This window comes from Jaculus jaculus, chromosome X (genome assembly GCF_020740685.1).
Source record: "Jaculus jaculus isolate mJacJac1 chromosome X, mJacJac1.mat.Y.cur, whole genome shotgun sequence".
In the NCBI taxonomy this organism is placed as follows: domain Eukaryota; kingdom Metazoa; phylum Chordata; class Mammalia; order Rodentia; family Dipodidae; genus Jaculus; species Jaculus jaculus.
Window position 1 is genome coordinate 14,300,402 of NC_059125.1, and position 15,068 is coordinate 14,315,469.

The 15,068-nt window shown below is 38.9% G+C and overlaps 1 protein-coding gene across 1 annotated transcript; it reads left to right on the forward strand.

Moving 5' to 3' along the window:
• Positions 1-12,997: 12,997 nt before the first annotated feature.
• Positions 12,998-13,627, forward strand: LOC101615649 (ubiquitin-conjugating enzyme E2 N-like). Its single transcript, XM_004663703.2, has one exon. The coding sequence runs from the start codon at positions 13,040-13,042 to the stop codon at positions 13,496-13,498; it is 459 nt and encodes a 152-aa protein (XP_004663760.1). The 5' UTR covers positions 12,998-13,039; the 3' UTR covers positions 13,499-13,627.
• Positions 13,628-15,068: the final 1,441 nt, after the last annotated feature.

Here is a 15,068-nt window from a genome sequence, read left to right on the forward strand (position 1 = left end):
TTATAAATCTATCAAATTTTTATAATCACTCTTGAGAGATCTTTAATTAATGCAGTTGATTAGACTTTCTAGCATTTTAAACACCATTTAAGGCTTTAATATATTCAGTTTCTTTTTTATAGGTTTCAATCATGTAATAAACCTTTCAAGTATTTACAAAAGATTAAATTAGTAATTTTTTGGTTAAACTTGTTTTATTCTGAATATTGTAATATTGCTGATAAAATTCATAATATTTCAACTAAAATTATAGTTTTATTCAATAAGTCGAATATGCATTTTGAATTGGTAACACAAAGTTTATTACTTTAATGAATAAAATTATCTTAAATAATTTGTACCACACCTAGAATAGCAAATGTGCATTCTTTACCAAAGCCAAACTGATTCCTTAAACATTGAGTATCTGTTTTTAAAAAATATATTATTGGGCTGGAGAGCTGGCTCAGCAGATAAAGGTGTTTGTTTGCAAAACCTAATGGGCTGGGTTTGATTTCCAAGCACTCACATAAAGCCAGATGTATAAAGTGGTGCATGTGTCTGAAGTTTGAAGTTTGTTTACATTGGCAGGAAGCCCTGGCATGCCCATGTTTTTCTCTCTGTGTCTGTGTCTGTCTCACTCTTTCTCAAATAAATAAATTGATAAAAATATTTAGCCAGGCATGGTGGCACACACCTTTAATCCCAGAATTTGGGAGGCAGAGGTAGGAGCATCGCCGTGAGTTCAAGGCCAACCTGAGACTACATAGTGAATTACAGGTCAGCCTGGGCCAGAGTGAGACCCTACCTCAAAAAAACAATGTGTGGTTGTGTGTGTGTGTGTGTGTGTGTGTGTGTGTGTGTGTGTGTGTGTTATTATATTTTGTTTTCTTTCTCTTTCTTTCTGTGGTATATGTTAATGTATGTACAGATTCACCATACCTTGTGTGCACATGTACCAAGGCTAGAGGAGCATGTTGCATGTCCTCTTCTATCATACTTTGCTTTATTTCTTTGATATTGAATCTCTCCCTGTGGTAGTTTTCATGCATGGCTCCCAATAGAGTTAGATGTTTCATTAAAGCTTGTAACTTCAATTTTCAGCCACCTGGCTGGAAGAGGTATCACCACTGTGTATGGATCATGGGGCCCAGCCCTAAGGTACGTTTCAGGCTGGATCTGATTTCTAGGCCAAAGGTATGCAGAGAGGTCTGAGCTTTGGTTGGATACCTGCTACTGGATGGCAGTCCCTGTTGTTTGATACCCATTTGTGCTTACTTGTGGTGCTGAATGTTTGTGGTATCTCTCTCTGCTTGGATTTATGAATGGGAGAAGGCATCTTCCACCATTGATAGAACTTCCCCTCGGATCTGTAAGCTTAATATAAACCTCATGCCTTTAATCTCAGCACTCAGGATGCAGAGGTAGGAGGATTGCTGTGAGTTTGAGTTCAGCTTGGACTAGAGTGAAACCTACATCAAAAAATAAGTAAGTAGAGCTAGAGAGGTGGCTTAGTGGTTAAGCACTTGCCTGTGAAGTCTAGGGATCCTTGTTCAAGACTCGATACTCCAAGATCCATGTAAGCCTGATGCACAAGGTGGCACATGCATCTGGAGTTCATTTGCAGTTGCTGGAAGCCCTAGCACACCTATTCTCTCTCTCTTTCTCTCTCTCTCTCTCTCTACCTCTATCTCTCTCTGTTTGTGGCTCTAAAATAAATAAATAAAAATAAACAAAAAAAATAAATAAACCCTTCCTTCTATAAACTGTCTCATTTGCAAGTTCATCCCAGCAATGTGGCACTGAGTATAATACTCACAGAGCATGAAACAGCAGTTTTTCAGTCATACCAGCTGACCAGTGGTGCTCATCAATTCTCACATTTCTACCCCTTTCAGGCCTGTGGTTACAGACATACATGGGCATGCCCAGTTTTTCATGTGGGTGTTTGGGGTCAAACTCAGGTTTTTATACTTGTTCATGAAGTGCTTTTACTTGCTGAGTCATCTCCCCTGTCATGACATGGAATATCTTAATGTTTTCATTAAGGTAATCATGGCACCCTCTAAGAATGTTGGTACCCCCCACAGTGATATATCAACTTGCCTTTCATTCCATGAAAAGAGATCCATGCTTTACCTCTACAAGATTCTTGTATAATCCTGAAGGAATACACTTAGCTCTCTTTATAGCTGACACATTAGTGCTCTCCCAGTGGAGTGGTTTCATAGCTCAGCTCCATGTAATCTGATTCGTGGGTCTGCTTATAGAAGTCTGGAACACCTCTCCAAATGTAGAAAGGTTTTGCATTTCCTTAACTTATACAGATACTGACCACATTCTCCTCTAACTCTAGAGACTCCAGTGGAACTTGCAGTCTTTCTATCAATTTACCATCTAGGAAATTCACAATCTCATGAGCATTATAATAATGGGAACTGTAGAATAGATATGGGGGTGCTATAGATGGAATGTGTGCTGCCCAAAATCATAGGTTGGAAATTTGCTGTCTAATGCAACAGGGTTGGGATGTGGGGCTCAAGGGTAAATGTTCATATCATGAAGTTTCACCATCATAAATGGATTGATATGCATTATGAAGTGGCTTGAGACTTCCAGTTCAATTGAGAAAGGCTAGAAAGACAGGAAAAAAATATGTTGAACTGGGAAGGAAAGCATGGGAATAGAAAATGACCCATTTTCTTCAAGTTCTGGCTTGTCTGTTCTGTTGAAAAAGACAGGATTTTAGGCAATAAGGATAAAATCAAAATTACCCACTGTTGCAGCAAACTTCATATTGCTGGAACAAACATCCACCATACACAGTTAATAAGCTTATTTGTAAGGGGAGATAAAGAAAGAGACAGCAAATGGGCATGCCAGAGCTTCAAGCTACTACAGATGAACTCCAGATATTGTGGCACATTGTGCATCTGGCTTTATGTGGGTACCAGGGAATCGAACCTGGGTCATTGGGCTTTACAGGCAAGCACCTTAACACCTAAGCCATCTCTCATAATACTAGAATTTATCATAAAAGATACTGGCTCCAAATAACCTAGTTATTAAGGATTCCCTGTATGCTACTGTGGTGATTAAATTTCATATGGCAACTTATCTAGGCTATGATTATTCATTTGGCCAATGTTAGTGTAACTGTTACAGTGAAAATACTTTGTACATGTTATTAACATCTACCACCAGTTGTCTTTAAGTAGCAAATCCTACTTTCCAAAATTGAGTTGGCCCTCTCCAATCCAACTGACGGCCATAAGAGCTAAAGCTAATTATGTTCAGAGATAAAGGGAATTTTTCCTCGTCTTTTTTTTAAGATTTTTATTTATTTATTTGAGAGTGACAGAGAGAGAAAGAGACAGATAGAGAGCAAGAGAGAGAATGGGCGCACCAGGGCCTCCAGCTACGGCAAACGAACTCCAGATGCGTGTGCCCCCTTGTGCATCTGGATAACTTGGGTCCTGGGAATCGAGCCTTGAACCGGGGTCCTTAGGCTTCACAGGCAAGTGCTTAACCAATACACCATCTCTCCAGCCCTTTTCTCAAGTCTTAAAAGTACCACATGCATGCCCAGTGTGGTGACACACACCTTTAATCCCAGCAATCAGGAGGCAGAGGTAGGAGGATTATCTTGAGTTGAAGGCCACCCTGAGAATACATAATGAATTCCAGGTTGGCCTGGGCTAAAGTCAGACACTATCTCGAAAAACAAAAACCAAAAACAAAAAAAGTACCACATGCTAATCAATTGTGCCACTAGAGTTTCAATAGTTTCAAGTCTTTGAACATCAAAACCCTGTCTAATCAGGAAGGCCCCTCAGACTCACCAGAACTAGATGGCAAGACCCTATTGTCAACAACATCACTTGCTTCAATTTCAGGACACTATGAAATCAAGCCAGAACTGAGCTAGAAGCCTCCTCCTATGGCTGGGAAGGTCATAGGCCCTAGAAGGGAAGCTTCTCCTCCTGTCTTTCTAACTGGATGTGCTGTGCTGTCAAATTGCCCTCTAAATATTTATGTTTGTGCCAATAGATTCATGCTACTCTTTCCTTTGTTCAGTTAAGCTTCTTTGTGCAGTTTGCAGTGACTATTGGGGAGAGTCAAACCTCCTCAAAGTCTTGAGAATTGACTATTGAGTGCTTAACACTAAGTTGGACAGACATCTCTACCATGCCTTCCAAGGGCCAGGGTACATTGTGGAAAAGGGGGCAGAAAGAAGGTAAGAGCCAGATGTTGGGGAGGAAGGATTTGCAATGCTCTATTCTGGACATGAGGTAGCTATTGTAGTTATTTCCTCAATTAACTGCACAAAACCTGTACAATATTAGGCCCACCAACAGTCCATCATAGATGGTGGAGGAGGGGGAAAAGTCATCAAAAATAGAAGAGGGAATAGTTGGCTAGAGAAGAGATTCTGTGGAAGGAGGATTGGGGAGAAGGCACAAGAAAAAGTAACAGGAGGGCATTATGATTTAAATACATTATACATAGATATGAAAATTGTCCATTCCAAATAGTTTTAAATCCTCCAGCCCTAGGGAGGCTGAGGTAGAAGGAGCATAATGAGTTTGAGGCCAGCATTGACTACAGAGTAAGTTCCAAGGCATCTTGGGTTATAGTGAGATCCTGTCTCTAAAAGAAACTGTACAGAGCTGGGCGTGGTGGTGCACGCCTTTAATCCCAGCACCCGGGAGGCAGAGGTAGGAGGATCGCTGTGAGGTTGAGGCCACCCTGAGACTACATAGTGGATTCCAGGTCAGCCTGGGCTAGAAGGAGACCCTACCTCAAAAAAAAAAAAAAAGAAAAGAAAAGAAAAGAAAAAGAAAAAGAAAGAAAGAAAGAAAGAAAGAAAGAAAGAAAGAAAGAAAGAAAGAAAGAAAGAAAGATACTGTACAAAACAAAAACCCTGTCTGAGCTCCCAGCTTTCCAGCTTGTCCTACAGGTTTAAAAGTTAACAGACCCTATAATAATGGGAGCCAATTCTGTAAAATAAGTCTCTATGTCTATGTACATATATACATATATACATACATACATACATACATACATACATACACATATATTTGGTTCTGTTTCTCTTAGAGAATCCTGACTATAGTTACTTATTCACACATTTAAATCAATAAAATATTTCACTTAATGATCAGGAAGTATTCATGGGTTCCTCTGATTATTTGTATTACCCTGTATACCTCACAGGTACATCATAAACCTTTGATGATGAAAATAATTTTCATACGAAAACAGATATTGTCTACACCTCCCTCTTGGAACTAGAAAGGTAGGAGATCTGTAGCAGCTGGCCTTGCTGCTGTTAAAGCCCCCCGCCAAAAAAACATAATCTCCTGCAGGGTTCACCGTATGCCACTCAGAAAAGAAAAAGGCTGATGAGCTGTTCTGCATAGAAGCCAAGGAAAGAGATTTCCAAAGCCGTAACTATTTCTAGAGACAATACACCATTGATAAAAAGTAATTTCAAATTGCGAAAAGCATCTGTGTAAATGAAATGCATGTGAAAACCTGCACATTCTTTTGTTAGAAAATCTGAATTTGGCTTGATAATCTTTACCATATTATTACAAAGCAAATTGTACATTCATTAACAAGCTCTCCCATTTCCTAAATCACTTGCTTACTAATACATGGTTGCAATTTAATAGGCCACTATGAATAACTTATTTTTAGGACATATGTTTTGCATGCCATTACTTTCACAAAGAGCAGTTTTTATTATATGAATTGTTTTTCCTGTCCCTGACAAGTTTTGATACAAGGAGCAAAGAAAAACTTTATTCATAGGATCATAGATCTAACCACAAAATCAAAAACTGTATTTATTGAGGAAATCATAGAAAAATATCTTGTGGTTAAGGTGCTTCCCTGTGAAGCCTAAGGACCCAGGTTTGATTCCCAAATACCCATGTAAGCTAGATCCACAAGGTGGCACATGTATGAGAAGTTCCTTTGCAGTTCCTAGAGGCCCTGTCAAGCCTGTTCTCTCTCTCTCCCCCTCATCTGCCTCTCTCTCTCTCTCAAATAAATGAATACAATAAAACATTTTTTAAAAACTCAACCAGAGGTATCCAACCTGTCAAGTACCTCTGGCCTCCCCTCCCTGTGATAAAGGGACTATGTCAGATTTATCCTGATTATTTAAATAGAAATTTTTCTGTCCAGAATTTGCAGGGAGAACATTTACTTCTTCGAAAATAAATTTATCACTTGCTGACTATTGCTGGTTAGTCCCAATAAATGTTCTCTAAAAAATATATATCTTGACCTTGCTATACATAAAGACAGAACCCAAGCAGCAATAGTGATAAATTGGACTTTATGAAAAATTTTAAATTCTGCTAACAAAATGACACAATTAAGAAAGTGAAAAGGTAAACTGCAAACTGATCATAGTTATTATATGTAATCTATGACAAAAACCAAGAAGCCAGATATTAAAGGAAACTATTATGAATAAATGATAAAGCCACATATGGTGGTACATGCCTTTAATCCTAGCACTTGGGAGGCAGAAGTAGGAGGATCACTGTGAGTTCAAGCCAGTCTGAGACTGCATAGTGAATCGCAGGTCAGCCTCGGCTAGAACAAGACCCTACCTGGAAAAAAGAAAGGGGAGAGAAAAAGAAGCATGCAACAATAATAAAAGGACATCTCAGTTTTAGAAATAGGACTTGAAAACTACACTGCACATAAAAAGGTCATGGATAGTTCATAAGAACATGAAAAGATACTTGGTATCATTAGTTACTAGGAAATGCCAAATAATACTACAATGAGATACTCACATATACCAAATAAAATAGTTAAAAAGAGAGAATTAACAAGTGTAAGCTAAAGTGTGAAGCAATAGTAATTCTTTCATATTGCTGCTTGGGATATAAACGGGTGCAATTATGCTTGTAAAAGAGGACTGCTGAGTCTGAGACTAGCCTGGGCTAGAGTTATTCTCTGTCTCATGGCTTCGCTCGTCTGCATTCTTTCATCACTGCTGGGCAGTTGCACTGTGTGAATCTGTGCCCAGAGGCCCATATTCTTAGCTGGGTGACACCATTGGCGTCTGCAGTGATACTCTCAGCCAACCCTAACAAGCTTTAGAACAGCACATGAGAGTACTCTCTTCTCAAACTTTTAGTCTCCTCTCTAGAGTACTGGCATGGCATAAGTCCACAAATTGGAATTGGAGGATAATAGAAAAACATTCAAGGAGCTATTCTTACAGAGCTCCAGTGTCCTGTGTCTTAAACTTCCAGTCCTATCTTTTTTTATTTTTTATTTTTTTCCAGACTGACCTGGAATTCACTATGTAGTCTCAGGGTGGCCTCAAATAAATAGTGATCCTCTTACCTCTGCCTCCCAAGTGGTGGGATTAAAGGCGTGCACCACCGTGCCCGATTCCAATCTTATCTGTATTTAAATGTTATTTTACCTAGCTCTGAGCCATTGGTCCTGCCATTTGAAAGGAAAATTCAAGATGTTTAAGGCTCAGTTGTTTGTTCTGTGGTCTGAGCCCTAATAGACCATTTGGTTTACAGCATGTTACACCCTAGAGATTCCAGCTTCCAGTCCAAGTACTGAGCTGTTACCCAAAGAAGAAAGGCTTGGATTTCATTTCTCTCACCCCTCTCTCCCTAGCTTCCCATCTCCCACTCCCTGTCCTTTCCTTTTCCTTCCTTCGCACCTTATTTCATCCCTTCCCTACTCATTTCCTCCTTCATCTTCATCCTCTCTCCCTTGCCTCCCCTCTCTTGCCTTCCCTTCCCCAGGTGGCTTGTCCTTCTATACATCATCATTCACTACTAAGGGTGCAGATGTCCCTTGGAGGTTAAGAAAATAGTCCTCAAGAGCCAGGCGTGGTGGCACATGCCTTTAATTCCAGCACTTGGGAGGCTCCTCTGTAGGAGGATCATCTTGACTTCAGGGCCACCCTGAGACTACATAGTAAATTCCAGGTCAGCCTGGAAAACAGAGAAACCCTACCTCAAAAACACAACAAAAAATAGTACTCAAGTGCTGAATATTTACTTAGTGATTAAGGCACTTGCCTGCTAAACCTAAGGACACATGTTTGATTACCAATTACCCACATAAACCAGATGCACAAAGTGGCACATGAATCTGGAGTTCATTTACAGTGACTATTGTCCTTGGTATGTCTATACTCTCTCTTTCTCATAAATAAATAAATAAACAAATAAATAAATAAATATTAAAAAGAAATAGCATTCAATAAGTAATATTACCTTGATGAGAATGCTAAATAATTGAAGATCTCAAAGATTAACATATCGATATCTCAAATTTATAAATCAGTTCTTTGTATTTAACTAACATAGTCATCACTGGATAACAACATATTTTTATAATGAAGGCATGGATCAGGAAACTAATGAACTTTTCCATTATCAAAGAAAAATATTTCTTTTTTGATACATATATTGACCCTCAGCTAATTATCCAAAAAATAAGGAGGTTAACATAGAATACGGATGTAACTCAGCTGGTATAGCAATTGCTTAGCCTGTGCAAGAAAGGCTCTGAGATCCATCCCAAACACCACATAAAGTATAATGTAGTGGCACATGCCTGCAATGCCAGCATTCAGAAGGTAGAAACAGAAGGATCGGGAGTTCAAGATCATCCTTGGCTATAAAGGGAGTTTGAGGCTGGCTTGGGATATATGAGGTCCTGAGTTAATAAATAAATAAATAAATAAATACATATATAAATAAACAAACCACCCAGAAGCCATAAACTTACTAGAAAATTTCCAGTGAATGGGATACCTTCCAGTGAGTTGTTGGCCAGAGAGGTTCCTGATGTCCCCAAAACACTACAGGTCATTGCCAATGCTCTTGGTTTCCCACCAGAAATAGTTGATAAGATAATATTGTTAAAGACTCTGCATGCTTGAGCTGCAAGGCCACTGAGAAATCCTGCTGGAGCTGAGCTGAAAATCTCCTCCATGTAGACCAGCTAACAGAAAGCTGGAAAAAGCTACTGCATGCAGTCCTATGGGACAAAGAAGTCGTCAGTGGTGAAAATAGTGTACACTGTAAGTCTGTAAGTTGGGCCAGCCAGGCCACATGAGCCAATGGGTGTAATAGTGGCATGTCTGCTATGGGGAAACCAACCAATCTTTCATTGGAACAGAGGCCCATCCCACAGGAGGGAATAAATGCCTGATACTGAAAGCCTATTATTTTGGAGGTCATGATCCCTAGAAGTATAACACCTGCTCTTGTTTGGCTAAATGTATATATTATGTTCACTGAACTGCCCTATAAGCACTTTTCTTAATGTTCATACCCATATATTAATGCAACTCTCACTTTTGGTTAGAGAAGCTTCTCTTTTCAGATGGCAATGACCACTGGGATGACCCAAAAGCCACTATAGAGCTGAGAAGAAGTGACAGAGGGTTCAGTGTCCATCGCAGAAGAGGTGGCAGAAAGAATGTAAGACCCAAAGGAAGGATAGGCCAACTTAAATTCAATTGTTCAGACACAAATTGGCTTTGATATCCATGAACTTGCAGTGCCTAGCATTACCTTCACAGGATCCCCATAATAGGAGGAAGATATGATGACATCAAAATAAAAAAAAAAAGATAGAGATAGGGAAGATATATGATGGAGAGTGGATTTTTGACGGGGACAGGGAGAGAGAATTATCATGGTTTATTGTCTGTAATTATGGAAATTGTCAATAAAAAACTTGTTAAAAAATCAAAAAAGCAAGAAAAATAAAAACAATTCAAAGTGCATCCAATTAGATGGTCATTAAAATGTTATCTCTCTCTGTAAATAATTGGGTATTGTTTTCACATGTAATTCACATTAAAATTTTTTGAATACCAAAGAAGTACTTCTCTACTGTGAAGGAATGTAATAATTCTGACTAGTAAACATAAAAGTGCTATGTGTAGTAATAATAATAATAAATTGACTGGGGAGATAGTTCATCAGGTAAGTGCTTGCTACAAGGATGAGGGCTTGAAACCACCTAAGTTCATTTCTTCAGGACTCACATGAATAGTTGAGCAAGGCCACACACATCTGAAACCTCTGTCCCATGGGGAGCAGAGACAGGAGATTAACTGGTGCTGGTGAAATTGCAGCTTTGTGTTCAGAGAAAGATGTTGTCATAAAAAAATACCCAGATGAGGGCTGGAGAGATGGTTCAGCAGTTAAAGGAACTTGTTTGCAAAGCCTGATGGCCTGGGTTCACTTCCTCAGTACCCACATAAAGCCAGATGCACAAAGTAGCACATGGAGATTGTTTGCAGAGGCAAGAGGCCCTGGTGTGCCAATTCTCTCTCTCTCTCTTTCTCTCTCTCCACTTCCCCCTGTACTTCTACCTCCATCCACCTCCCTCTCTCTCACAGATAAATAAATACATTTTTTTGACAAAAGTAAAATACACATCTGAGCAATGTAGGATGGATGCCTGACATTTGCTTCTGGCCCCACCATGTGTATAGGCACATACATCAGCACATACATGTATATACACCTCACCATACACATTACACATGCCAAAACTAAGGATGAACATAATGAAATGAAATTTTTTAATGCATTTTTAAAATTTTTATTTATTTGATAGCAACAGAGAAAGAGGCAGATAGAGAGAGAGAGAATGGGCACGCCAGGGCCTCTAGCCACTGCAACCGAACTCCAGATGCGTGCACTCCCATGTGCATCTGGCTAACATGGGTCCTGAGGAATCCAGCCTCGAACTGGGGTCAATAGGCTTCTCAGGCAAGCACTTAACCACTAAGCCATCTATCCAGCCCAAAAATGCATTGTTTTCATTTTCTACTCGGTATGTGTATGAGAACTAAACTTTGTTATAGCCAATCTCAACCAGCATGACCAAAAGAAAAACACACCCTACAAAATGAAATATGCATCAGACCTGAAAATGCTTTGTCATAGAAAAAACTTAGACACCCCAATAAAATTCGCCTTTCTTGAACTAGAACTCACTAGATTAAAGTTCAATTTAGAAGGCTGCAACTATAATCAATTATTTTTCATGCTAGCCACTGCACTGTTAAAATGGAAGGTGTGGCTAATCAATTACAGCAGCTGAGGTGGAATATTGCATAGCTTGTAATCTCCGAAGCTTAAAAGAAATTCATTTACAAACATTCAGAGATACATCAAAATGACAAGGGAAATAAAAGTTCCTTCATTTTCAATTAACACCAGTCCAAGTTTTAGAAAGTTGTAACATCCTCATTCCCCTTTTCTTGCCTCTTCTAGTCTTTCAATTTGACCATAAACATGCCATAGAAGAATTGATGAGATGTTTACAAAGCAGATGTTTTCAAGTAATGCTAATAATATATTTAGAGCCAAGATCTACCTTTCCAAAGGGACATAAATTATAAGTGACAGAATACAAGGTACACAAAACACATTAGAATATATACTGAAGAAATAGACAAAATCAGATGTTTCCTAGTCTGTATTTATTGAACACCTAGTATATGATAGAAATTTCCCAATTTTTTCTGGAAAATGAATATATTTTACCTCTATATAACCATGTATTATTTGTTTAGAATATTACACAGAAAGAAAAACACAATATTTCACCCTACTCAGAATCAACAGGGGAAGAAGCAAGACTATTCGGAATACACACATATGCCTATGCACCAATGCATTGCTTCTCTATTTTGACTTTTATCAATAAAAAAGCAATGGACATGGACATGGGCATCAGATATGGTTTCAGAACCCCAAAACCACTGTCCTCTGGCTACATACCCCGAAATAAGATTGAGGGGGAAAATGGTAATTAACTCTTTTTTTAATATTTTGAGGAATTTTCACACTATTTTCCATAATGAAAAAAAAAAAGAAGGAAACTTTGTCATCTGTGACAACATGGACGAATTTGAAGGATAGGGTTTTTTTTTTAATTAATAAATAATTTTTTAAAAGTGCACACCATTCTCTTCCCTATGCTCTCCTTTACTTTCCTTTTGGTTTTTTGGAGAATAGTCTCATATTGCCCAGGCTAGTGTCAAGCTCACTATATAAAAGAGGCTGACCCAGGACTGCTAACTCTGCCTCCTATGTTCTGTGATTACAGCTATGTAGTACCATACCTAGCAAATATAGATATATTTTGCAGTGCTGGGAATTGTACCTTGGGCCTCATATAAGCTAAGCAATTGCTACGTCACTGTGCTATATTTCCAGTCTAATTTATATCATCTACTTTATTTTATTTTATGCTTTTATACATGCATAAGACATATATTGATCATATTTACCGCCATTACTCTCTCTTGACTCTTGTTTACTACTGCTGTGCCACTTCTTCCCAACTAGTTCCATTTCTACTTTGATGTAGTTTTGGAGCATGCCCTACTGAGTTAAATTGGAGTTGCTTGCATGAGTACAGAAGCTTACTAGAGGCTATCCTCCTTCTGCTGCAACTATCAACTACTAAAAGCTCCTCTGGGAGTTATGGGGCTTCATGAGCACAGTTTGGAGGATAAACGAAAAAAATCAGGTATGAAAAGAAAAATACATTATGATCTCAAATACAATCAAATTCATAGAAACAGTATAAAAAAGTGGGTGCTGGGGGCTGAGGGTAGCAGATGGACATAGGGGAGGTGATGATCAAAGAGTATATAATTTCAGTTGGACAGGGGAATAATCAATTTTAGTGATCTACTACAAAGTGTGACAGCTATATAAGATATATTTCCTTTCCGCTCTGTTTTTAAAGTATTTTGACTAATTTTTTTTGTTGTTGGTTTTTCGAGGCAGGGTCTCACTCTGGCTCAGGCTGACCTGGAATTCACTGTGTAGTCTCAGGGTGGCCTTGAACTCACGGCCATCCTCCTACCTCTGCCTCCTGAGTGCTAGGATTAAAGGCATGCGCCACCACACCTGGCTTACTTTGACTATTTTTTTAGAAAGAGAGAAAGAGGACTTCCAGTCGTGCGTGAGGCGAGCGGAGCCGGAGACAAGAGCAGAGGCCGGAGTCGGGATCTGACAAGATGGCCGGGCTGCCCCGCAGGATCATTAAGGAAACCCAGCGTTTGCTGGCAGAACCAGTTCCTGACATCAAAGCAGAACCAGATGAAAGCAACGCCCGTTATTTTCATGTGGTCATTGGTGGCCCCCAGGATTCCCCCTTTGAGGGAGGGACTTTTAAACTTGAACTATTCCTTCCAGAAGAATACCCAATGGCAGCACCTAAAGTACGTTTCATGACCAAAATTTATCATCCTAATGTAGACAAGTTGGGAAGAATATGTTTAGATATTTTGAAAGATAAGTGGTCCCCAGCACTGCAGATCCGCACAGTTCTGCTATCGATCCAGGCTCTGTTAAGTGCTCCTAATCCAGATGATCCGTTAGCAAATGATGTAGCGGAGCAGTGGAAGACCAACGAAGCCCAAGCCATAGAAACAGCAAGAGCATGGACTAGGCTATATGCCATGAACAATATTTAAGTCGATCTGGTCATCAAGTGTGCATCACTTCTCCTGTTCTGCCAAGACTTCCTCCTCTTGTTTTTTGTTTGCATATAATGGACACAGTCTTAGAAACAAACATTACAGAATAAAGCCCAGGCATCTTCAGTCCTTTAGTGATTAAATGCACATTAGCAAATCTATGTCTTGTCCTGATTCACTGTTGTAAAGCATGAGCATGAGCAGAGGCTAGAAGTATCATCTTTTGTTTGTTTCTCCCATCATGGTTTAAGTAAAAAGCACTGTGAATGAAGGTAGTTATCGGGGTTAGCTGCAGGGGTATGGGTGTTTGTATTTTATTTTTTAGGAGGAAAGTAGTTTTAATTTTATGGGCTCCTTCCGTTCCCCCACTTTTATGGGGATCTAATTGCATTGGTTAAAAGCAGCTGACCAGTTCTTTAGAATATGCTCTCTAGCCAAGTCTAACTTTATTTAGACACTGTAGATGGACAAGCTTGAGTGAACCGAAATGGGAACATTAAACAAATACCACAGCCCTCACTAATAACATTGTGACTTTGCTGTCAAGTGTAGATTTCCCCCTTCAAAGAAAAAAGGAAAAAAAAAAAAAAAAGCTTGTGACCATTTTGTATGGCTTGTCTGGAAACTTCTGTAAATCTTATTAGTAAAATATTTTTTGTTATTCTACTTTGCCTTTGTACAGTTTATTTTACTGTGTTTATTTCGTTTTCCCAATGTGACAATCCTATTTAAAATTAAAACGGAACATTCTGTTTGGTCCTTGCCATCTGACAAAGTGATTGTTAAGAGATGGATTTTACTGTTTTCTTTTCACTGATGCAGGTTTGTGTTAAGTTACTAAGTGGAATATTTATAAGCTGGCCCTGAGCATGCATAAGGCATCGGTATCTGAACCCTTCCCTGCCCTTTTTTTTTTTTTTTTTTTTACTCCCTGGGAATTTGAAATAAATGTGTGTGTTCTTTGATTAGTTAGATGATCTCTGTATTGCCATAATGTTTAAAAATGACTGTACCTGACAGTCAAAGCAATGAAAACAGTTGCGACTGACATGTAGGACTTTCACATGTTGTGCCACATTATTGCCTCAAATGACCTTTTTCTTGGTTCTTGTTTGAAAACTTCATGTGTGGCCACTGGTTTATGCTATGAGGAAAACAGCAAGTTGATAACATTGGGTTTGCTGAGGCATTTGTGAGCCTTCTTTATAAACCCATTGAGTAAATCCCAAGCAGGCAGCTTGCGTGTCATCATGGAGGTTTCTTCCATATCATCAAATCTGAAGTTAAATGAGTTCTTTATCCTTCTTGTATTTGCTGTGGGAACTCCTTTTGTCTTTAATTTGGTATTACTAACTTGTTCTTCATTGACAGAGTTTTTCCTCACAAAACCAAACCACTTACCTACCTGTTTCCACATCTAATTCCTATTTGATGTTTTAGGAATTCTTGATTCTTATTATTTTTTAAATCATAAACATGTAAATGTTAAACCTCAGGTTGGGATCTGTCTCCTTCAGTATAAAGTTATGGATATTGTAGCCCATCTGAATTCCTCATTGACTCATAA